General features: G+C 40.0%; 1 protein-coding gene across 1 annotated transcript in view; it reads left to right on the forward strand.

The window, feature by feature from the left end:
* Positions 1 to 5,103: 5,103 nt before the first annotated feature.
* Positions 5,104 to 24,180, forward strand: part of CCDC50 (coiled-coil domain containing 50) — a 39,265-nt gene continuing 20,188 nt past the window's right edge. The window contains exons 1-6 of the mRNA XM_023728672.1: positions 5,104 to 5,270; positions 7,111 to 7,203; positions 9,330 to 9,439; positions 10,511 to 10,637; positions 13,310 to 13,400; positions 20,971 to 21,088. Of these exons, the coding sequence (XP_023584440.1) occupies positions 5,104 to 5,270; positions 7,111 to 7,203; positions 9,330 to 9,439; positions 10,511 to 10,637; positions 13,310 to 13,400; positions 20,971 to 21,088 (706 nt within the window). The remainder of the gene's footprint in view (positions 5,271 to 7,110; positions 7,204 to 9,329; positions 9,440 to 10,510; positions 10,638 to 13,309; positions 13,401 to 20,970; positions 21,089 to 24,180) is intronic.

The raw sequence follows: 24,180 nt of genomic DNA on the forward strand, positions 1-24,180 counted from the left end.
GTGGGTTTGTCCGTAAGGGAGGAGAACTCATTGAATTATATTATTGGGGGGAGAAGGGAGGTAGTTAGGTCCCAAGGGGGATATTTTCGTTGAAATTTCCCTCAGTGCTCATAACTACATAGGTGTTTCCTATAGATCAAATAGGATAATGAATCTGTGCAGTTTGTCACCTACGAAACATTGTGCAAATAAAGCGAACCTTTTATTGCCCTTGTTTCTCAGGCATGAACACAGGCTGGTTGTGATTGCCAAAAGCTTGGGAGATAATGAGATAAAATAGGCTGTGTCTCATCTTTACTGCTCTTATTCGTGAACCTGGAACCCACTCTGAACATGTGTACCACCCTTACCTAAATTTAAATTCTTCCTCGATTTCAAAGAACCCAGTGCACTTTGTTATATTTCAGTTTGTATTTAATGATACCAGCCTTTTCTGACGTCCTGAAACACACAGTCCATTTCTTTCAGGAGCTCTTTGAGCGGAAGTATTTGGGACCTGAGGAGCTGGGTTTGATTTCCAGTTTACTACTTCTGGAGCCTTAGTGTGTCTTTATGAATAAACTGAGGATGTTGATAAAACCTCTACAGTAAATGTGAAAGGAATATATGTGAAGGTACTGTGTAAGTGTCATTTATGGCTACCTGTCATTACCAAACATTCTGAAGGCAAAATTTGTCTCTGGAACATCTTTCTTGCTTGTAGAGGGTATTGTTCTTATGTGTAGAGAACAAAAGAAGGCAAGCATAATCCCTGCTTTCAAAGCAACAAACGTATCCCATCTGCTACTAATAGCATTTACACAGAAGCAGAACAATTCTCAAAATTCCATCAGTACATAAATGGCAATACAGACACACATTTGAAAGAAATAGCTTCTAGTGAATGCATTGTTAATCCAGGCATGTTTATGTGGGTGGAAGTTTGTAAAGATTGAGTCACAGGAATTGTTTTTTCAGGAAGGGTTAGGCTATGGATAAAAGAACAGCAGAAGGGAATAAGTTCTTCACTTCTCTTCTAGTTTTCATAGAGTTACCTGGGAAAGATTCGGGAATGCGCTGTTGTGTGGATAACGTATGAGAGTGACATGCTGCCATTCCTTGGGGCAGAAAATTCTGGACTTGGTTTGTTGTAATGGGGTTGATTAGATGATGGGTACTCATTCCGCATACTTGACTGGAGCGCAGGAAGGAGTTCTTGCTAAAAAGTTGTGTAGCATTGAGTTGACTCATTCCCACTGCTGTCAAGTCGATTCCGACCTATAGCAATCCTGTAGGGCAGAGTAGCACTGCCCCATAGGGTTTCCTAGGCTGCAGTCTTTATGGGGAGAGATCACCAGGTCTTTTCTCCCTTGGAGCCACTGGTGGGTTTGTACTGCCAACCTTTCGGTTAGCAGCTTCACCAACCAAAACCAGACCCACTGCTGTTGAATCGATTCTGACTCATAGCAACCTTGTAGAACAGAGTAGAACTGCCCCATAGGCTTTCCAAGGCTGTATGTAATCTTTATGGAAGCAGACTGCCACATCTTTCTCCCAGTGGCTGGTGGGTTCCGCTCGCCAGCCTTCTGTGGTTAGCAACTGAGCACTTTAATCACTGCATCACTAGGGCTAAGTGCTTAACCACTGCATCACTAGCAAGAGCACAGTTTAATTCTTGTTTGTTGTTGTTAGTTTAGAATTTTAAAACTCTTGAACTGAATTAGTTCTGTAAAATTTTCCCCCACTAAGCTTTCTCACCAATGCTGCCAGTATACAGTATAAAATAGAGGTTAAGTTCTTGATTCGTGGCTAAAATTTGAGGCTATTTCATTTAGTGGAAGAATAAACAACTCCTGCTGTCTTGAAGGTTTTTTTGTTTTGTTTTGTTTTTGCGGGGAAGGGGGGGTTGGGGGGGAACATTCCAGTTTTTCCATGAAAAAAAGATAAGGGGCTAGATCCACAGATGGTTTCTTACCCCATTGCTTCCAAACCTGAATAACCTCTCTGAAATGGATTAAAAAGCATAGATTTAAAGAGCATATTTTGTTTCTGAGTGAGAAAGAGGGAGACTGGATTTAAAATGAGCCTTGTAAAGTAACGATGTTAAATATGTTTTATGTAAAATATCCGGTCGTTTTCTTTTTCTTTTCTTTATTGGTGGAACACTGAGGAGATCCTAATCTGGCTAAGAAAACGCTTTTTAAAGTACCACTTTAGAACTCCAGATTTGTTAACCCTGGGTCAGAATCTTAGGGCACATTCAATCAGTGATGTTCAGTGTTCTCTTTGCCTTTATTGGTTATTAACATTTGGAGATTAAGCTTCTGTTTTCCTAGTAATTGCCAAGGGCAGAGCGGGTGAAGGTGTTACCTCTAAAAAGGGAAGTAGTAGTTCTAGAACTACAGTGTATGGAAACCCGTAGAATTATTGTTAGGGAGAAAGGAGGAGTGGGATGTGTCTGGACTGGAGGGATAAAGTTGGTAAACAGATGTACTTGAAGAAGAGGCATGTGAGGAGAAATGATGAGAATGCAAAAAGAAGGGAGATGTGGGAAGCAAAATGCAAGAAGCGGGGCAAAGTATGGATGGTTCGTTCTCTGCGTTTCTGGGCTTTGTGACTGCTCTGCTTCTCTGCTGATGACCCGCTGTGGCTGAAAGAGTGGCTCAGATACTTGATGAGCATGCAGGGATTCCCTGAGGACATCCCTCTGGTCATCTTCCTTTTCTTTTATCTTTTTATTCTTCAACTTTTCTCTTTCTTGTTGTACTTTACTGAAGGGTTAGGAGGAAATACTTAATTTGATTAAATATAATAGTAGCTATAACTCTTTAGTGTTTGGCACAGGGGCTGGACCTAAGGGATTTTAACTTTTCCCAGCAGAGGTTACTACCACATAAGCAAAAGGAATATGAAGTCTTTAGGACTTTATTTTGTCTATGTCTTAAAGACTGATGGTGAATTCTGATTTAGGAGAAGTAGGTTCCAGCAGCAATGACTGGACCACTGTTTCTCTTAAAGTCTGAGATTCCCTTTCAGTAAAATGAGAACCCAAAACTAGACATTCTTTGAGATCCTTTTCAGTTTAATAATGATGATTATGATAATATAAAACTAATAACAACATAATAATTACTGTTTTGTAAATGTAGAATTTTGAATGTCCTGTTCTGTTAAATAGAGTTTATCTCATTTATAAGAGGTGGCTTTTGGTCAGCTTGAGGTGGAGTGGGTTGAAATCGCCAGGTCTTTGGTGCATGTCATATAAGCTGTGTAGTAAGATGCCTGTGGAGTTCAGAACCAGTTTCTCAACGTGGTGCACAGGACGTTTCCTATCTTATGTCTTGTTATGATTCCCTCAGGGGCTCTGTACTTCAGCCCACAAAACTCCAGGGCACTTTATGCAGTTTTTTTATCTTAATCATTGTGTCTTTTTTCATAACTGTTTCCCCTGCCCGGAATGCTTCCCATATCTGCCCAAAGAAATTTTAACCTTTGCTTTGAGATCTGTTTCGTATGTTAACTACTCCTAAGCTTTTCCAATGCTCTCTGACCAAGACAGCCCCACTCATTACCCCTACCCCCAATTCATGAGAAACATGAACTACCCCCCATCCCCCCCAAAAAAAAAAAGTTAGTTTTGAGTCAATTTCAACTCATGGCAACTCCATGTGCGTCAAGAGTAAAACTCCATAGGGTTTTCAGTAGCTGATTTTTTGGATGTAGATCACCAGAGGTGCCTCTGGGTGAACTTGAACCTCTAACCTCTGCAAAACATTAAATACCCTCAAAGAACTTTCTATAGTTCTGTACTATAACATTTATTAGGTTATATTATGCTTGTTTATCTTTGTGTCACCTCCGCCTCCTTGATGGCTTGGAAATAACTTATTCATCCTAAAACAGAGCTCAGTAAATGTTTATTGAATAAATGTTTTCTAGGTGTATATTATGCCATTTGTTTATTTAGGGATCTGTACCTGAGTGAGAATCATCCTTCTCTTTAAGGAAAATAGATCAGCAATATAAATCCTCCCTCCTCATTTCTGAGACTTGCTTATTAGCAAGTAAACTAATGTATACTTATTCACTGTACACTTATATATACATACCCAGATTTAAAAAAAAAATCACTATATTATTAAAACTCTGTTTTTCTTTTTAGTGAGAATGAGGGAGAGTTCTAGTTTTTATTAAAACCATGTTTGACAAATTTTACAAGTTGCTGTGATGCTGTCAGAAGGACAGAGCTTAGTTATAGTCATAACAATCTTCCTTTGTCTTTGGAGCTATTATTGTTTTTTGACTTTGCTGACCAGTTTTTCTCCTTTTTTCTGTTAACAAGCATATCGTGAAGTCTTACTATGGGCTACATCCAGGGCTGTTTGTGTGGAAGATGCAGAGATTAGTTATAAGGTCCTTGCCCCAAAGAGTTTATAATTGGATAAGGAGGCACCTGTGTGCACAAGTTGAAGGACAAAAGTGCGTTGCTTTCTGTTAATGCTCTTCTGAAGAAGGAGGCCAAGTTCCATGGTTATTAGTGCTAAAAGAGACTTAGCCACCATGCCCTAACTTTGGGGGAAATGGGACAGAGGGAAGAGCTACAGTATCATTGAGGTCTGGGTGGGACTGAAGAACAGTTATGCACCTGAGTATGGTGAGGCCTTTGAATTATGGTGTTGGCGAAGAATGTTGACTATACCATGGACTGCCAAAAGAATGAACAGATCTGTCTTGGAAAAAGTACAACCAGAATGCTCCTTAGAAGCAAGGATGGCAAGACTATGTCTCACATACTTTGGACATGTTGTTGGGAGGGATCCGTCCCTGGAGAAGGACATCATGCTTTGTAAAGTAGAGGGTCAGTGAAAAAGAGGAAGCCCCCTCAGTGAGATGGATTGACACAGCGGCTGTAACAAGGAGCTTAAGCATGAAAACAATTGCGAAGATGGTGCAGGCCTAGGCAGTATTTCGTTCTGTTGTACCTAAGGTCACTATGAGTTGGAACCGACTCGACGGCACCTAAGAACAACAACAGTCTACTCTATATACTGTCTATAATGTTTGTGTCAAAGTAGAGTGGTTCAGAGAAGGAACAAAGATCCAAGCTCTGAATTTGGCCCGGCTATGCAGTGTTTTCTGGATACTGATTTAAAACGTAATGAATCAGAAGAGACTTCTACCGTTGAACGCTTGAGTTTAATGGGTGCAAATCGTTGCACTAGTCCTACTACTGCTGAAATGACTAAAGGCAGTACAGCCATTCCTTGCTGTAGTAAAAATTTAGTAATGGTGTAGGAGGTGAAACTATTTTAGAATCTAAAATTGTTGCATCTGCAGACTCCGTGAGTAATAGAAATGCAGATCCTGCTTTGTGGAGTATCTTTTCTTCTAATGATGTAAATTATTGGATCAAAAGAGGACCAAGTGATTGTCAGCATCACAGTGGACCATTTGGAAATTTCATGACGAAAATTTCTGGATGGTAAACAAACAAGGTTCTGTTGCCAGAATATATTTCTAGGGTGCAAAACTAATGGTGAGAAGTATAAGAGGGAGTGGCTATTGTATCTGTCAGTCGGCTCTGTATATTGTTTTGTTTATAAACTGTTCAGTCCCAAATCATTTAACTCTTGGTTTGCTGTGGATGGATTTAGTGACTGGCACAACTGGAAAATGATTGATAAACATGAAAACAGTTCAATTTACAGAGATTCTGTGTTGTCATATTTAAACCAAAGATGTGGTTTTGGCTTTATTTATAAAGTAGAAATACAAATTAATGAACAATGTCATTATTGGAAAGCCATTTTACAACACATTGTTGTCATTATAATAATTGCTGAACACGGACTGTCTTTTTGAGGAAGAAATCAAGTGTTTGGTCCTCACAAAATGAAAATTTTTTAGGTTTACTTGAACTCGTTGCTCAGTTTGATCCATTTTTAGCAGGTTACATCTCAAAATATGGTAACACAGGAAAGGGCAACCCATCATATATGTATAAACCAACGTGTGAAGAATTAATAAACTTAATAAGTGATAAAGTTTGATCAGCTATTTTCAGTGAAAAAACTATAGCTCAATATTTCAGTTTTTGTGTAGATTCCACTCCTGATCTTTCACGTATTTGTCAGTTAAGTATTGTTTTAAGATACGTATCTCCAACAGATGGAAAACCACTCAAGCGATTTATGACGTTACTAGCTTAAAAAGTCATACTGATGAAGAAATTGCAAATCAGGTAGTTCACTATTTATGTGAAATTTACAAAACTGATTTTTCTAAGTGCAGAGGCCAGTCCTATGACAGTGCTACCAACATCGTTACAAAGGCATGCAACAGAAAATTTTAGAATGTGACGACTATGCCATTTTCATACCATGTGCTGTGCATTCATTTAATCTTGTAGGCCATAGCACAGTAGATTGTTGTCCAGAAGCAGTTGGTGTTTTTTTTTGCACTGTTCAGTTACTCTACACATTTTTTGCTGACTCTGCTTGCTGATGGGCAGTTCTTAAAACATATTTAGGCAGTGATCAAATATTAAAATGTCTTTCTAATACATGTTGGGAAGTGTATACTGTAGCAATGGGTGTAATCCTGGAATCATACACTCAGATTCTAGAAGTCTTAGAAGATATTGCTGAAGACCAGACACAAAAAGGAAATATAAAAAGAGAAGCTGAAAACACTGCCAACAAAATCGACAACTAGAGTGTGTATTTATGTTGGTTATGTGGAATAATGTATTGCAGCATTGTCATCGGACGAGTCAAACTTTCCCAGATTCAGAAGAAAATTTAAAGACGTGCTTGGATCTCTACCAGTCACTATGAGTTGAACCAACTCGACAGCAATGGGTTTGGTTCTACCAGTCATTGACGTGTATTTACATAATTTAAGAGAAGATTTTTAAAATTTTGAAAACACAACAGAACAAATACTGCCAAATGTGATTATCAAGCAGTTCACCATTGCAGAAGTGTTAGAAGCAAGTAAACGATGGATGTGCTCCAGAAGTACTGAGTGCCAGAGATCAATTTCATACCATCATTGACACACTTGAACCTTGCAGAAAAGAAGGGTGAAACTGTATGAAGTTCTTTCAAATAGATTTTCCTTCTTAAACAGCGTGGACATACCTGATGAAGAATATGTGAAGGCATCCAAGAAGTTAGTGCAGGTTTATCCAGATAACTTAAATACAAACCTTCAGGGAGAAGTGTGACAACAGTTTCATTCTTGCATGAGAACTAAGTTTACAGATTCAGGAAAGACATATTTTACTCATGTAGGTATGTATGATTCCATAATAGATGACAAATACAATGTGTATTTCCCAGTGTTGAAATTGCTTTACGCATATTCCTAACTTTAATGATCACAAACTGCACAACAGAACACTCATTGTCATCCCTAAAGAGATTCAAAAACCCTCAGCGTACAACCATGATTCAAGAAAGACTTGATTCATTATCCTTATTATGTATGGGGTAGATATTGTTCAGCAGCTAAATTATGATGAAATCGCTGAAGAATTTGTAAGAGCAAAGAATAGAAAGAAATGTGTTTAATTAAAACATGTTACAGATAAAAGTTCTGTCTAAAAATAAAATATAGTGATTTGTTGTGATATTTGTTTTCTGATTATTAAATTTTTTAGAACATCTTTTCGTTTGTTCATTTATAGTTACAGCATTTATTATAAAACAAGCATCAAAATTGAAGTATGAGCCATTTAAAGCAAAATTGGTGAAATTCGATTTTTCATTGTGGGAGAGCAGTAGAATTTTACATTGGTTGTTGAAACAACTAAATTCGCTCACTCAGTTTCTTTGTTGTAGAATACGTAGAATATTCTTTTTGTAGAAAATGTGGTATATAGTAAAAATCTTAGTACCCCCATCCACTGAAAATTTTATTATCCAGTTCATCTCATTCCCCTGAAATAGCATACGCTACTTTTGTGTTCAATCGCTAGTATTATGGCCACATTTAAAAAGAAATTACAGCATGTATAGCTAAGACACACACACACACACACACACACACACACACACACACACACACTCAAATTCGTGAGGAAGCAGTGCCACAGATGATCAGTGTTTAGGGCCCTCACTTGCCTAATCCAGCTCTGTGTCAAGTCAATTGCAACTCATAACAACCCTATAGGACAGAGTAGAACTGCCCCGTAGGGTCTCCATGGCTGTAATCTTTATGGAAGCAAACTGCCACATCTTCCTCCTGCACAGCGACATGTTCGAGTGCTTAACCACGGTACCATCAGGGCTCCTTTTGAGAATGACAAGGGAGTGTTTATTCAGTCATGTCGAATGTCCTCATAGGCAAGTTCAAAGCTTCAGAAAGAAATCTGTAACCTCTGGTAAGCCCTAGGGAACTTCTTTTTTTTACTACCACACATCAAAATAGTTTGAGACTTTTGGGAATTTTCCTTTTGTAATGTGAGTTACATGTTTGGAAGAGAGGGAGACCATACCCCCTAAACTACCAAGTCCTTAAAACCAATAAACAGAACAGCACTTTTTGTGCTAACAGTCCTTCGTGTTTTTTTTGGTTGTATATTTGATTTAAGAAGCAGAGGTTTGAATTGCGGTTTGGGGTAGAATAGACCTTGGAGACCATCTCCTCCCATTTTGCTTCCTAGAACACAGGCCATAAATGCTCTTGCCTGGGTCTCTGGGTGGAGGCAGAGTTAGGAGTAAATAGATTCTCAGTCTCCTTATCTATGACCAGGGTTCCCATTTATTTTCGATTTGTAGATTATTTTGAGGGAGCTCTAGATTTAGAGAACAGTCTAGACACCCAGTTCTAACTCATGCCCAAAGGTGTAGACCCATTAAAGAATGTAATTGTCCTTAACGTGGAGATCTGCTCCTACCAGAGAAACTAATGAAGGCATGTGTGTCGTTAAGAGCCCCAGGATAGACGTAAGTCCCTGGGAAGTGATCTTTGAACCACAGGTGGCTGAGACATAGCCACGTGAGAATCCAGCCCTCTCCTAGTAGCAGGCTGCAAAGTGCTATTGACTTTTCTATTATTTCAGCAGTACTAGCCTACCTTGTAGTATAGAAGTGCATTGGAATTTCTGGAACTCTGGGTTCTGATTCTGTGGTTAATATCCCCTCACAGGTCAGGGACCAGAGCTAACCATTATTTTGTGACACCTTGTGCTTGGCACTCAGCAGGTTCTATGTGGATTATCGTGAATGAAGACTTTGTACTGACTAGTCACTATTTTGTGTATTGCGATTTGTAAAGTTGATCATCCTCAAATGTTAGAATTGACTTTTTGAAGTGAACAAAATGTTTTTCTGTTTATGTTAAAGTAGTACTAATGAGCCCTCCTCTGTTCTTCCTCCCTCATCATCTGCAGTCTGCCGGGATTTTGCTGTCCTGGAGGACCACACCCTGGCTCACAGCCTGCAGGAACAAGAGAGTGAGTAATCGCCCTCGTTATTTGTGCGCCTTCAGTTTTCCCTTTTTAGTAGTAGCTTAAGGCTGGTTTCTTAGGGTGAGGCAGAAAGAGAACACAGTCACCAGGCTACGACATCCTTCATCCTTGAAGGATTTGTTCAGGCAGAGGACACCTGGATGAAGAATGAAGTTCGGGGTGCTTTGAAGCAAGACAGCTGCCAGGGATTAGAAGACTGCCGGGTCTGTAGGATGGAGGAAAAGAGGAGGTTGATCCTTTCCCTTACCTCGCTGTTATAGGAGGGAGACAGTGTTTGTAGACGTATCCGGGGTGTACAGAAGACGGGCACGGGGCACTCGCCCTCCTAGAACAGAGGCCTGAACGTCTTCTCCAGGCAATAGCGGTGTCTACTTAGGCCACGCTGTAGATGTTTCTCAGTATCTATGTATGTACAATGGAAAGTAAGTCTAAGTTACATAAAAGTGCATGTTAGCTTATTTACCATTATGAGTAGAAGCCTGGGTGGCGCAAGGTAGGTTTAAAGTTTGGCAGTTTGAACCTTCTGCCCAGTGGCTCTGTCTAAGAAAAGCCTAGTGAGTTGTGTTGTAAAGATTACAGCCAAGAAAACCCGATGGAGCAGTTCTATTCTGTAACACATGGGGTTGCCATGAATCGGGGGTCAACTCGATAGCAGCCAACAACCACCACTAGCAATATGAATAATTGTGATTTTTGAGTCATTAATTCATGTGTCAGTATAACAGTTGAGTATTGAAAAATGCAGTTAATAAAGAGAGTGGTGACATGTGGTAATAGGAAGAGCACCGTCCCTGTCTTCAGAATATTTGTGTATAAGTTCTGGCACTGCCACTTTCTGCCGTGTGATCAAAGTCAAATCATCTAACCTTTCTGATCCTCTTTTTACTTAATGCAAAAATGGGAATAATTCCTGTACTGTTTATTATACAGGATTTTTGAAAACATAACCTGAAGTAATAGATGTGATGCTCTTTTAATAGTAAAGCTCTCTCAAGTTTATTATGAAGTTTATTATTAACAAGCCAAAACACCCTAACTCTCAATCTTTCTGTCCAGTTGAACATCATTTAGCGTCGAATGTTCAGCGAAACCGTTTGGTCCAACATGATCTCCAGGTGGCTAAGCAACTCCAAGAAGAAGATCTGAAAGCCCAGGCTCAGCTCCAGAAGCGCTACAAAGACCTGTGAGGATCTGGGGAGTGGGAGGGAGTCCTGCCAGGACTGGCTTTTCTGTGGAACAAGCAGCCAGGCCAGGGAGGAAGGAGAATCGCCTCCTGTCCCTCTGATGCCTTTCACTCGTAGATTTCAGATTCTACAATGGCTATTCAGTAGTTTTCTTTGATTTGAAAAATTTTCTTCATTGTTGGGACATTTGACCAGGTTTTGGGACATGTGGATTCTGGTATGACTGCTAAACTCTTTTCAGCTGTATGACTTTGAGCCAGTTAGTCCACCTCTCTGAGTCTGTTTTCTGGTTTATTCTTTGTAGAGAGGACTTGATTTATCCTTTTGTTCAGCTTTCTTATTTTGTAAGTAAATACTTTTATTGACTTTTGCTATACCTGGTACCATGGTAGGCACTGGAGATCACAGATATGAACAAGATGCAGCCTTTTCCTTTAAAGACCGCAGGAACACACCCTCTGGAGAGGAGGGATGTGGTGAGGCCTGAGTTGAGGGTGACGGTAGTGGAGATACAGAGAGGAAGAGACTGAGTCGAGATGTACTGAGGCTTATGTCACAGGTGGAGCTTGAGTGAGAACCAGGGTTAGAATGTACCAGAGTTCTCAATTATTGCCCTTTCCAGTACTCACAGTGCTCTCTTAGGAAGGCCAGTTCTGAGGTAGGTGCAGAAATGCCCATTTAAGGTCTAAGATCCTGAGTCAGGGTAATGATAGTAAGTACTAGCAAGATAAATATAAACTAGGGTTTTGAGACTCATGAATTATGGCTCCCAGATGAGAAAAGAGCCAAGTATTATGTTTTTCTCTGGCACTTAAGGGTTATGGAATTGGCTGAAGTGAGTAAGTTAGAAAGTTTTCACTCCTCTGGCAACATCGACAGCTGGACATCACAGGAAGGAGGAAATGGTGTAAATTTTAGCCAACTGGAACCTTTCACCCAGTCTTGATTCCTGGGGCTCCTGAAGTCAGGCTTGCAGGTTGCTGACTACCTCTTCCTAACTTGGTTTCACTTCCTCTGATTCTGTATAACCAGCTGACCGAACCAGAGATGGTCTTCCTTGTAAATATGGTTCAAAACCATTAAGCTTAGCTGAAACTTCACTCCTTTTTTTCTGTACCAGGAGATCCATCTTCACTGTCACTTGTGACCTTTAATGCTTCGTTTGGATTTACCTTCTCTGCTGTGCTTCTGTTTGCTTCCCTTATATTGTTACCTTGCATTGTAGCTAGTCACTTACTCCTGTACAGATTTTTGCATTAATTTGGGGGGTCCAGGTAGTATTCCTTCCCCCTACCCTCCAAACTCTTTCAGCTCAAAAGACTGCCATGAAACAGGAGTACACAGCGTGGAGGCTCACTGAGTAGTGGAAGTTCAGTTGGCAGAGAGAAAATAAGATGTATGTGTTTAGTAAATGAACTGCATATGTAAATCACAATTGTGATTTTATTCCAGCATCTTTTTAGATAGTAGACTCTAAGCTTGTTTGTGTTCATCTTTGCCACCTAATGGTTTTGTGTAAAAATTGGCTTCCTAAAGCTACCTATCACATTCTCGAGTTTTAAATTGCCCCTTGACTTTTCTGGAAACCTGAAACCAAAAGACTTAAGCACCTAAGGATAAACTTTGTAGCCATCTCTGAGAATACTAGACTCTCTTTTCTGTGGAAGTGTTTTAAAGGTGCTATTTTAAAGGACCTGTTTCTCCCACCAAAATGTGTTGTGAATTTCTGAGGGGAGGACGAAGGTTTATTCATATTTGTATTCTCCTGGAGTCCTGATGGCTCAGTGGTTACGAGCTTGGGCTGCTAACCAAGAGATAAGCAGTTGAATCCACCAGCCGTTCCTTGGAAGCCCCATGGGACTGTTCTGCTCTGTCCTGTAGGGTTGCTCTGAGTCGGAATCGACTCGACGGCCACAGGTTTGGTTTTTTGTTTTCTTTTTGGTCCGAAGCAGGTGTTGTTGGAATCTTTGTTGAATGCACAAATGCCAGAGGAAACCATGGGAGCAGCAGTATTACAGCATTTGGTTTTCTTAGTGGACAGAGTGGTAAGAAAACTGGCATCTGCCAGAGAAGCTTCTAGTGTGGGAACAAAAGCTGGGGAATATACAGTTTTTCTTTTCTTTTTAGGTATAATTTTTAAGTGTTCATGTTAAACCTTAAAAAATACAGATAATTAAGAATATTATAAAAAATGATTTTTAAAGTCATACACCTCTTGGTGACCATAGCATTGCTGACATTTGGGTGAGCTCGCTTCCAAACTTTTTCTCTGCACTTTATATGTATCTGCTTATTTGTTGACATTAAGCTCATAGTCCAGGTCTCTTGTAGAGTCTCCAGAAAACATGCCTTTCTCTCTGTCGAGTGGCCCCAGTAAGGTGAGGTGATATGGTAAGGTAGGAAAATCATGGCACGTTCCATTGTAGTGTCTGGGGTTCCGATTCCAGCCCTGCCCTTTGTTTTCTCTGTGATCTTGGGGAAATGATTTGACTTCTCTGGGCCTCAGATTTCTCATCTGTAAGATGTGACATTGTGAACTTCTTTGCCTCGTTATTGTGAGGATTAAAGGGGGTAAAAATATGTACTGGCTCATGATGAACATTCAGTGGTGCTTGCTTTTAGGAAGAATCCTTCCCTATTTGTTTTTGTTATTTTCTCCTTTGTTTTTTAGGGAACAGCAAGACTGTGAAATTGCTCAGGAAATCCAGGAGAAGCTGGCAATTGAGGCAGAGAGACGACGCATTCAGGAGAAGAAAGATGAGGTACAATTTAGTTAATGCCCTTTCGCCTGTGAAGAAAGGTTGCTTAGCCCTAGAGCAAATACTTTCTCTACTCATGGGCTCAATGTGGGTTGCTGGATGGGCCGCAGAGCTCTACTCATTTTGGGTGGAACAGTCCAAGCAGCGCCCCCCATGGATGATCGTTGCTTCGCAGTCAGTTGTGTGGTTGTGAAGTCTTAAGAGATGATACAGGGCTAATTCGACATCGGATGTCTGTCTGTCCATGGACCATTCTTAGCAACTTTAGAGAGAGCTGACCTTGAGTATGATCTGAGCAGGGGTCCGGGAGTAGTCACTGTGAGCGGCTGTCCATTGCTCTCTCTGTTCTTAATAGTTCCACTCTGCCATGATACTCCGGCTCACAGAACTAATATGTTTCCTTCTGGATTGTTTTTTACGTTTCATTGTTTTCAAAGCTGGAAATGACTGAAATTAGCAGTAGTGTTTGGTTTTCAAGAAGACTTGACTTTGCAGTTAACGATTGTATTTGCTTTTGTGCTGTGTTTTTGGCACTTCCTACCAACAAGTTCATTTCAATTTGTATTTGTTCTGTGTTTGCATTCTTTCACACCTACTGTACTCTTCTTGTTCACTGCCTTACTTTATAACAGGGAGGAAAATTATCTGTCATTTTTAATAGTAGGATGGCCATATGATTTATTATTTGCACAGACACACTTTTGAGGCTTTAAGGGACACTGTTAATGCCTCTGGCCAGGAGGAGCCCTGGTGGTGCAGTGGTTAAGAGCTCAGGCTGCTAACCAAAAGATTAGCAGTTTGAATCCACCGGTTACTCCTTGGAAACCCTACGGGGCAGTTCTACTCTGTCCTATAGGGTCTCTGTGGGTTGGAATCAACTCAACAGCAACAGGTTTGGTTGTTTTGTTTTTGTTTTATTAATAACCATGTAAACTGGGGACTGTCCTGGGCAAATGAGCACACACGATCACCCTACTAAATAGATATGATCAAGGTCATCAATAAAGTAGCCTGTGTACCCTGCTATTCCCACTGAGCCCCCCTTACTCCCATAAGGCTTCTCTTTCCATGCCAGATGAGTGTAAGACACCTGGTATGATGTATTTAGTATCTCTTCCAGAAACAAACAGTGGTTCTGTGATCAGCAGAACCGCCTGTAAGAATTGGGGATTATGCTTGATCCTTCCTGTTGTCAACACAGGGGGCTCTTCTTCCTGCGGGCTGTGTGGCTTCTCTGTAGTGAAGACTGCTTTGGGGATGGAACTGGGAACTGAAAGAAGTGATTGTATTTTGTAGACAGGAAGGCTTCTATGTTAAAAATATCAGAGTAGTGAAGTTGGCTTCTTATAAATACTACTGGTGTCCTGTGATTTTTTCTTACCCCATTTAGGGAAAAACAGGATAGAAAGAGAAACCAAAACACTTTATTTTAGGTCAATATCATGCTTTCATGGAGAATTAAAATAAAATCACAGTAAGTAATCTCATGGTGATACTGTATAAAGTGAGCAGTGTAGTGATTAACTCCATTTTTCTGATGAAGAAATTAAGTGTTAAAGAATTAAGTGGCTGGTCCCAAGCTATAATAAGATGCCAGGGAAATGTCTGCGTAATTCAGGTCTCCTGACTGACTGCTTCTGACTCAGATACACTCTGGCACAATAACATAAAACGTGTGGAATTTGTAGTTAGACGCACCTTGGTTTGAATCTCAGCTCCTCTGCTTTCATTATAGGACTTAACAAGATTCCAAATGGGGTTAGTCATGCTGATTGTGCGTACCCTGAAGGGCTGTTGTGAGGTTTGACCGAGGTAATGTGTGTAAGTCCTCTGGGACATATTAATTGTGCTTTCCTTCTTGCTTTCTTCCCAGGTGTTTTCCCCACCGTTCTAAACTGCCCCTTGTAACAACCCTGATCTCTTCTTTATGGACAGACCTGTGCAGAATTAGGGAAATAAATAAACAGGCCAAGTGTGTTCCTATAGGGTGTGACTCGAGGGGTCTACAAAGAGTTTACTTGCCTTATAGGCCTCCTGGAACCCTGGTCTTGCAGTGGTTGAGATCTCAGGCTGCTAACCAAAAGGTCAGCAGTTCGAAATCTACCAGCCGCTCATTGGAAACCCTATGGGGCATTTCTGCTCTGTCCTAGAGGGTCGCTATGAGTCGGAATCAACTCAGTGGCAGTGGGTATAGGCTTCCCACTAGCATGCTCTCCACTTCTGTTTGACCTACTGGAATGTTCTCTCTACCCCAGTACACTGGAGAGGCTGAGAAATCCAGTTATGGAGACTTAGTGAGTCTGACTAACCTTTACAAAGTCCTTCAGACCTGTTGTCTTCATTAGAGGATGACTTCTGTGCTAAGCTAATCTTCTCCCACAGAAAAACGTGGCTCTTAGCCCACCGGTCTGTTGTTGTTACTAAACGAACACAGTTTGCATTAAGAAAGTTTGTTATTGGAGGATATGTTGCTTATTTGTTAAATGCTTATTTATTTGTTTTAGTCCATTGGAAAACAAGTTGCCTCATAGTCTGAGGAGACTGAGACCAAGAAAATAATGCTAATTCTCTGGCCAACTCTTGAAAAACATTGCCTGTTACTCTTGAACTGTCCTAATTCCGTTTTTGTTTTTTTCCTATGTTCCTCTACTTCCCTTTCGTATCTGCTCAGTTAATAAGTTCTTATTCAGTGTCAGGGCTGTGGAAAATTCTTCTCTGGGTTTTCACCCAAATCTCTTTAAGAACTTTCTGGAGTCAGCTCTCCTTAGGGAGTGTAGGGCTTATTGTATATGGCTCATCTCCCCATCGAAAACCCTGCACCGGACGCAGAAGCCAAGGCCTCTCTCCTTCAACATGTGGAGTTTTTGTGAACAATGTGCGTGAGAAGTAGTGCAATTACACAGCTTTGTGTGGGTGAGTTAGCATTTCTGGCTTTCTTTTGGTGTAATTTTACTGTGTTTCTTAACAGAGCACAGATGTAAGAAAAGTGCCACGTGGAAAAGTTAAAAAAAGAAAAAAAGAGAATTCTTTTTTCTTTTTGTCTTCTTCCTAGCATTGTGGCCCCTTTCTGCTGACTTTCTTTGTATCTCTCTTTTTCTCTTTTATTTTTTTAAACTCTTTTATACAGTGCCTTGAATATATGAGTTGAATTTTTTTCCTAGGTGCCCTGTTGAGGGGGCTTGCATCAGAGCTGTACTGTACGAGTTTGTGATTAGTAACTGTGTCAACTCCACTGGGATCTTTCTTTTCAATTACAGCATGAACATGTGTCAGTGCTATTTAATAAAGCCAAGGAATGTCTGTTTAGCATCTTTAACTTCGTTATCCTCAAATAGAACTCTAATTTTGTGTGTGTGTGTGTGTGTGTGTGTGAATACTTGTAGATACACGTCTCAGAACTCAAGTCCAAATATATGTGCGTGTGAAAATATTTTATGGAATTTTTTTTCTTAAGTAAACATTAGTACGGCCAGTATTAGTATAGTTATGAACAGCTTGTGGCACTAGTCCAGCAGTTTGAAGCCGTTTATAATGAGAACTGTTTAAGGGTAGACTTAGTAACTAGTTCACATTAAAAACTGTGTAATATCAACCAGGATACTTTTTCATGCTATAAAAGAATATATAAGTTGGTAATATTTAGAGAATCAGCTCAAATAGCAATGCATCTTTGCTACTTGAACAATTCCCAGGTGTTTTGACACTTTAAAAATAAGTTTATACGTATATGGCCAGAAAGGGGAGTGGAAGAGAGGCTTCTGGTTGAGAAAATTCTTTCTCTGTCTTCTCCTAGTTCTACTGTTGTTTTTACATCCGTAGAGTGATACCGTCCTTCGTCCCTGCTCTTGGAGAGTAGTCCTTTGGGGAGTTTACCTGCCTTGAGTTCTCTACTGAGGTGTTCATTCTGGCTCATAGAGAAGCACAGCGATCTAATGGAGTGGCTTCCCTTGTTTTTTCCTTTCTGACAATCATTTTCAGATCCCCTTTGGGTTTGTTTTTATAACCACGATATCTTCTTTTTGAAGCTCACTGTCATTGTAGGATAGAGGTAAAAAGAATTGAAGCGAGCAGTAGGCCTGCTGTAAAGCATGTATACCCTTAGGAGCCCAGCTCCCTAACTCCATGTTCAGTAGTTTCTCATCTGCTTAGGAACGGCGTGCTGGGCTCCCTGGAGTCCCTTGCGCCTCGCTTGTCTTCATGCCTCTCTTCCAGCACTTACCTTTGTATAGCTTACACTATGTTCATTGTTTTGCTTCTAACACTTAACGGATAAGAACTTGGAGGACATTGACCTTTGAGGACATACACTCTCTTTCCACACTGGTACCTAGCATAATGCTTGCCCCGTTGAAGAGGATCAGTAAATACATGTTTTCATTAAAATGGCTTTTCTCCAGTGTTCTGGAGATCTTTAACTGTGCCTTCTTCTTACACGCACAGTTCCAAGTGGTCCAGAGTTTGGTGGGCTTGGATAACAGAAAAGGGAGAAGTGAAATATAACGATAACATCCCGGTCCAATAAATGTAGTTACTAGGAAGTCTTTTATATAACAGGGCTATTTCTGCATATTAGCCCCACAGTATGTCTACCTGATTAATTTGATTAATTAAAAAATAATTGAAAATGATTTTAAAAGGCTTTAAGCGTTCTTTTAGATTTCTGTTTTCCCAAGTCGTGTTTTGTGGAACACTAATTCTGTGTAAAGGAGCCCTGGTTATGCAACGGTTAAGCTGTTTGAACCCACCCAGCAGCTCTGCGGGAGAAAGACCTGGAGATCTGCTTCCATAAAGATTATACCCGAGAAAACCCTATGAGGCAGTTCTACTCTGTCCCATGAGGTCGCTGTGAGTTGAAAATAGACTCGACAGCACCTAACAACAACAGTAATTCTGTATAAGGCTTATTTTTTTAATGTGGCAAAAAAGTCTTCTGTCATCAAAGAAATTTGGAAAATCCTGGATTAGAGGAAGACAGTGTTTTTTTATTTTTTGTTTATCCAAGCTTTTAATATGCTAAGGTACATTTTGAATTGCTGGATGTGATACCCGCTTTCCATTGAATGCTTTGTGTTTGTTTGGAGAATCTTTTGAGACCAGTGTTTTGGGGAACGCAGCTTGGGAAATGCTGTTCTAGATTAACCTCTAATAGGAAGGAAGCTGAGGAGCAGGAAGGTTGTTTATGCCAGAGGTGACTAAGCTAGTTAGCTGCATCCAAGCTTTGTGACTAATAATTGCCATCTTGAGCTTGATTCAGGGGAAATGATGTTGGAATCACCTAAGTGAGCTCATTGCACAGTAACGTGGAAAGAAGGGAGGGGTACCGGCTCGAGCTAAACCACACCTGTGATCAAGCAGCAGTTTTTATTTGGATTTTTTACCTCTTCCCCTCTCAAGCCTAGCAAACCTCTTCTTACCCAGACAGAAGTTTACTTAAAAATGAACTGAGGGCTTAGAAGAGCTAAGGGGTTTGGATGCTAAGGTGCACAACACATTATGATTACTATCGTACTGGATGAAAAGTACTTCGTTTGACTAGCTAACGCATTACAGAGACGAGGCATCCTTGTTTCTCCCCAGGTTCCTCACCCTGCGAGTGTGCCTTACTACTGTGTATTCATTAGAATGGAATTCAGTAGCAGGAAAGCAAGTATGAGATCCCTGGAGGGCACTTTAATAATTTCTGCTGGCAGTTGGGCCTGGCCATTTTTCTTATATGTTTTTCCCTCGGCTATAGTAGGGGAAAACTTTTGTTTTCTGTAAAGCAAACCGCTTAGCAAAATGTAATGTTGGAAGCTTAGTAAGCATAACAACTCAGGGAATCTTTTGAATTTTCTTTCTACTTCTGTAGAAAGCATACAGATTTGGAAAACTCTAGTACATAGATGATAGTTTGGCGGGAACAAATTTTCTGTCTGTCCCTCATCTCTCTTCCTAGTGGATTGATGTATGAATTTGCATGACATCAAAGATAATGAACCCGGTGCAGGGCCTGGCTCCTGGTAGATACTCAGAGATTTCTTAAAATAATGCATTAGGAAGTAAAAGACAGTTGAACCGGAAGAGCCCTTTAAGACTGAGTAGTTTAATTCAAATTCTTAGTTTATTGGTACAGTCTTTACTTGGACTTATTTAGGAAATTGGAAGAGAAATAATAGTAATTCTTGCTTCAAATTTATATCGTTAACATCTAAACAGTCCTTGCATCCTTTATTATAAATGTGAAAACAAGTATCATTTTTATTACCATTTGCACCAGTGGATATTGTTGCTGTATTTGTATGAGCCTTTAGGAATCTGGTGACAGCTGTGAACCTTCTCTCCAGAAACGTGTATGTGAACATAAAAGTGTATGTACTGTATTATGGGGCTTCTGTAGAGATAATCTTCTTACTCAGAACACTGAATTAAACTGGTTTCTCTTCAGTTCAGAACCTTTGGTGATTCTTCATTCTCTACGTTATAGATTCCAGACTCCTTAAGATTGTTTATAAGGAGCTTCTACGACCCAGCCTCAGACAGTGTTTCCTGTCTCACCAGTTGCTGTGACATATCACACCCCATGTTCTAATGAGACCACTGGCTGTGCCCTATGTCGATGCCCGTTAAGATGTCCATACCTTTGCTGATGAGGTCCTCTCCTGGGATTCTCTTCTTTGTTCAAAACCTAATACAAATGCAAAGCCTTGTACAAATTCCTTTAAGCAACAATATTTCCCCTTCTGTGCTCCCATAGATATTTTAACCCTCTTTGTGGCATTTATAAGTTAATTTTACGATAGTTACTTGTTTTTACCTTTGTTTTTATAGGGAGAGGGTAATCTTTTGGGGAGCAGAGTCTGTTATTTATCACTCTGTATTCACGCTGCCTTGCACATAAACAACCCGTTGCCATCCAGTCGATTCCGACTCATAGCGACCCTGTAGGACAGAATAGAACTGACCCGTGTGGTTTCCAGGGAGCGGCTGGTGGATTTGAACTGCTGACCTTTTGGTTAGCAGGCGAGCTGTCAATGGCTGTGCTACATAGTAACTGCTAAAAACTTGCCTGGGGGTAAAGCAGGCGGGGAGACAGGAGCCTGCTGGCTGATGTCAGTCTGCTGACGACTGTTTTCTCTTTTTCAGTTAAGACAATTATGCTCTAATGAGCGACTAAATCAGCATCACTGAAAGAACTGCTGGTTTTTTTTTTTTTTCAATTTTTAGATTAAATTATATAAGTTTTTATGGATTCCTGGGCCCTTCCCCAGCCAGACTTTTTGGAGATAAGGCTGACACATGCCGCTCTGTAGATGCCCAAGGTATATAACCAGATTCAGAAGTGTTGGGTTTGAATGTCCTCAGGTTTGGTTTGACTTAAAATTCAATTAAAAAAAAGTCTTTTTCACTCGTCTGGATCATGAGCCGCTCCTGCAGAGCGATCACCTGTGGCATTTGGGTAGCATGACATTAATTCCAGAAAGCCTGGTGAGCCGTGACAGAACCGTAAAAGTGTAGACCCTTGACCTGTAGGTTCACTGTGTGGGGCTTGTTCATTCTCTGCCATTACTTATTTCTGTTCTCTCTGTATTTGTAGGACATAGCTCGCATTTTGCAAGAAAAGGAGTTACAGGAAGAAAAAAGGCGAAAGAAACACTTTCCAGAGTCCTCTGGATCCAGTGCCTCTGGAGATAGTTACTGTTATGAAGACGGAGGTAATAATGCCCACGTCGGAACCTACTCCATCCTTAGGCTCAGTCGCAAGACACCCCTTTTAGGTTTGTCAAAAAAGGGCCCGAAGGAACCGGGAAGGTTCCCCCAACCAAAAGCAACGGGGTCAATTAAAATCAAGGCCGGAATCCAACCGAAACCAAAGAAATCAACCGGTCCCTGGAAGAACAAAACCAATTTTTATGGCTGTTAAAACTTGAATATAGTTTTATAATACTTGGCATGCGTTCTTGGTGCTGTAGCCACTCGGAATGCTGTATTCCATTCTGAGCACATAAAGAGGGGCATGCAGAATGGTGGGTGAGTCTTTGGACTTGACTTTCCTCAAGGAAATCCGGGCAGTACTGTTTGAAGCAGCAACGTGTCATGAATAAAGAAGGTACACCATGCATCAGTTACTGGGTGACAAAGCTTTCTTCTCTGCTTCTCTTTTTAATCTTTGCCAATGGGTTAGCCTGCTGATGACAAACAATATGACATTTAAGATTTCTGGTTCATTCTTTGCTGTTGATGCTTTTCTGCTATGTGATTACACTAAGGAATAACTTCTGACGGAGGAGAGCAGCCCTTTCAAAGTCTGGCTCGTCTGGTGCCTGGTTTTGCAGAGCGGTGATGGTGACGGTGTGGTGGTGGCACTTGGGTTACGTGTGATTCTTTATCTTAATAGTGTGTTGGGAAAGGAGTGTTGTCCAGTCCTTTTCAAAGATCTCGCAAAGGAAACACATTTTTAGAGTTACTGGCGTCAGTATTTGCTAAAGAGCAGACAGGAGAAGTGAATAAAACCTAAAGACACCTTCTAGAGAGTAAATATTTTAAGGTCAAAGACTCCAAAAGCCTTTACAGACTAATTACCAATCACTTCTCTATAATTGGAGTCCTGGTGGCACAGTGGTTAAGAGCTTGGCTGCTAACCGAAAAGTCGGCAGTTGGAACCCACCGGGCACTCCTTGGAAACCCTATGGGGCAGTTCAGCTCCGTCCTGGAGGGTCGCCGTGAGTCGGAACCGACTCAGTGGCAACTGGTTTGGTTTAGATTTTCTCTGTAATTCCATTATAGGTGAGTAATTCCATTATATTCCATTATAGGTAAGTAATTCCATTATATTCCATTATAGGTGAGTAATTCCATTATATTCCATTATAGGTAAGTAATTCCATTATATTCCATTATAGGTAAGAAATACCATTATATTCCATTATAGGTAAGTAAGTGTTTCTCTTCCATGAGAAAAACGAAAGGAATGCCTACGTAGATGGTAGAATTATTATTGTTCTTACCCGGTCACATTGTTGTTCTAAATTTATCTCCTAATCAGTAGAGCTCAACTATATGACCCATTTAGTAAGCATGTTGATTCTCTATTCTTTATTGCCTGATGTGTTCTTCCTCCACGTGTAAAATGCTCAGTTCTTTTGATAGCCGTCCTTCTTGTGCGGTTTTTCTGATGAAATCATGCATTACATCATTTAAAAAGATAAATTATTACCATATTTTGCTCTCCTGGAGACCAGAAGATAAAGGGTTATTCTTCAGCTTCAGTTAAAATCTTAGATATGTAGTCTGGTGTTTTTTGTTTGTTTTCATTTTTAATTCTGCTCTGGAGGCATGTTCGCTGCAAATAAAGTAACTTTTAAACCTATTTTTAAAGCAGTAGGATTGCAAGCAAGTATACTAAACTATTAAGTTTAGCCATTCTCTATTAAAAACTTGTATTAACTTGTTAATTGGGACTCAGACCTGGTTATTTTGACCAGCGTACTGTCTACCTGATTCATATTTCTTGGACAAGGACTATGTTAAAAAGTCAGTGGTTTTTCAAGGACTCCTAGAAGTTCGAAAAAATCTTTCCAGTATTCATTTTACTTACTTTTGTAAGCTTGTAGAGAGTGACATATTTGCTTGTTTTTTAGAGTTGGGGGAAGATGGGGGAACAGGATGTGTAATGATCTTCCTAAGCACATGCATGTGAGAATTGGAATTCCTCTTGCCTCAGCTTTGTTGTTGTTGGCAGAGTACGTATTGCTAAATATGCAGTCCCCTTTTATACGCTTTCGAGTTAGACAAACTTGAATTCCACAGAAACCACGTTACAGCTCAGCTCATAGGTACAAAGCCGTCCTTACAGCCTTTGCTGTGGTCCTTTCCCAACACCCCTGGGGTATTCTTTCATTGTACTTCTCTGTCTTCATGTGTGATATGATTCTGCCTTACTTGTATAATGATGACAAATTATCATTACAGAAATCGTCCTCTTTTAAGCTTTTATTGCACTTAATCTTCCATAAATTAAACTTTTAAAAATGATCATACATAGGTTTTCTACAAATCTGGAATTATGTGAAACATCTGTCAAATTTATATCAGCTGTGAAATTCTATGGCTATTGATTTGTGAGCCCATGTTTTTCTTTCAAAGCCACTTACCTGTATTGGGGATATACAGATGTATGTGTGTGTATATATGTATATTTTTTTAAGTCATGGTCTGTGGAGTCATGAGACCTAGGTTCACATTTTACCCTTTCCTTAAGACAAGTGTGATTTTAAGAAAACTTCCTCCTATAATCTCTTGAAGCCTATTTTTTCATCTGTAAACTGGAGATTCTAAAAATACATCCTTTATATTGATGTTGAGGAGATCAAATGATGTGATTTTGGTGAAAGAGAAACTATAAAATACTATTATTCATACATATATTAATATTGTGTGTGTATAATATAGTATTTTATGTATCTAAAAGATAGTTTCAGTTTGAAAGACAAACATGGAGCCACACATATAAAATATATTTTTTGGCTATGAGGGGTGTTAATTGTATTTGCCAAATAACTTGATCTCAAGAAACATACAAGCCTCAATTCTCAACTGGAATGGGTAAGTTTTAAAGGATTCAAACAGATTCCCTCCACTCTGGTCCTTTTTGTCTTTCACAGGTTTAAAAATACCCCATCAGGTGAACTAGGCAATAAATACTTTTTTCTAGTCAGCTCTGAAAATGTGGTGACAGCCTCTTCTCTAATTTTTACAGCACATTTCCTTAAAGTAAAACTACTAATATTGTTCGTTGTTTAGAAGG

This window comes from Trichechus manatus, unplaced genomic scaffold (genome assembly GCF_000243295.1).
Source record: "Trichechus manatus latirostris isolate Lorelei unplaced genomic scaffold, TriManLat1.0 scaffold00026, whole genome shotgun sequence".
NCBI classification, from domain to species: domain Eukaryota; kingdom Metazoa; phylum Chordata; class Mammalia; order Sirenia; family Trichechidae; genus Trichechus; species Trichechus manatus.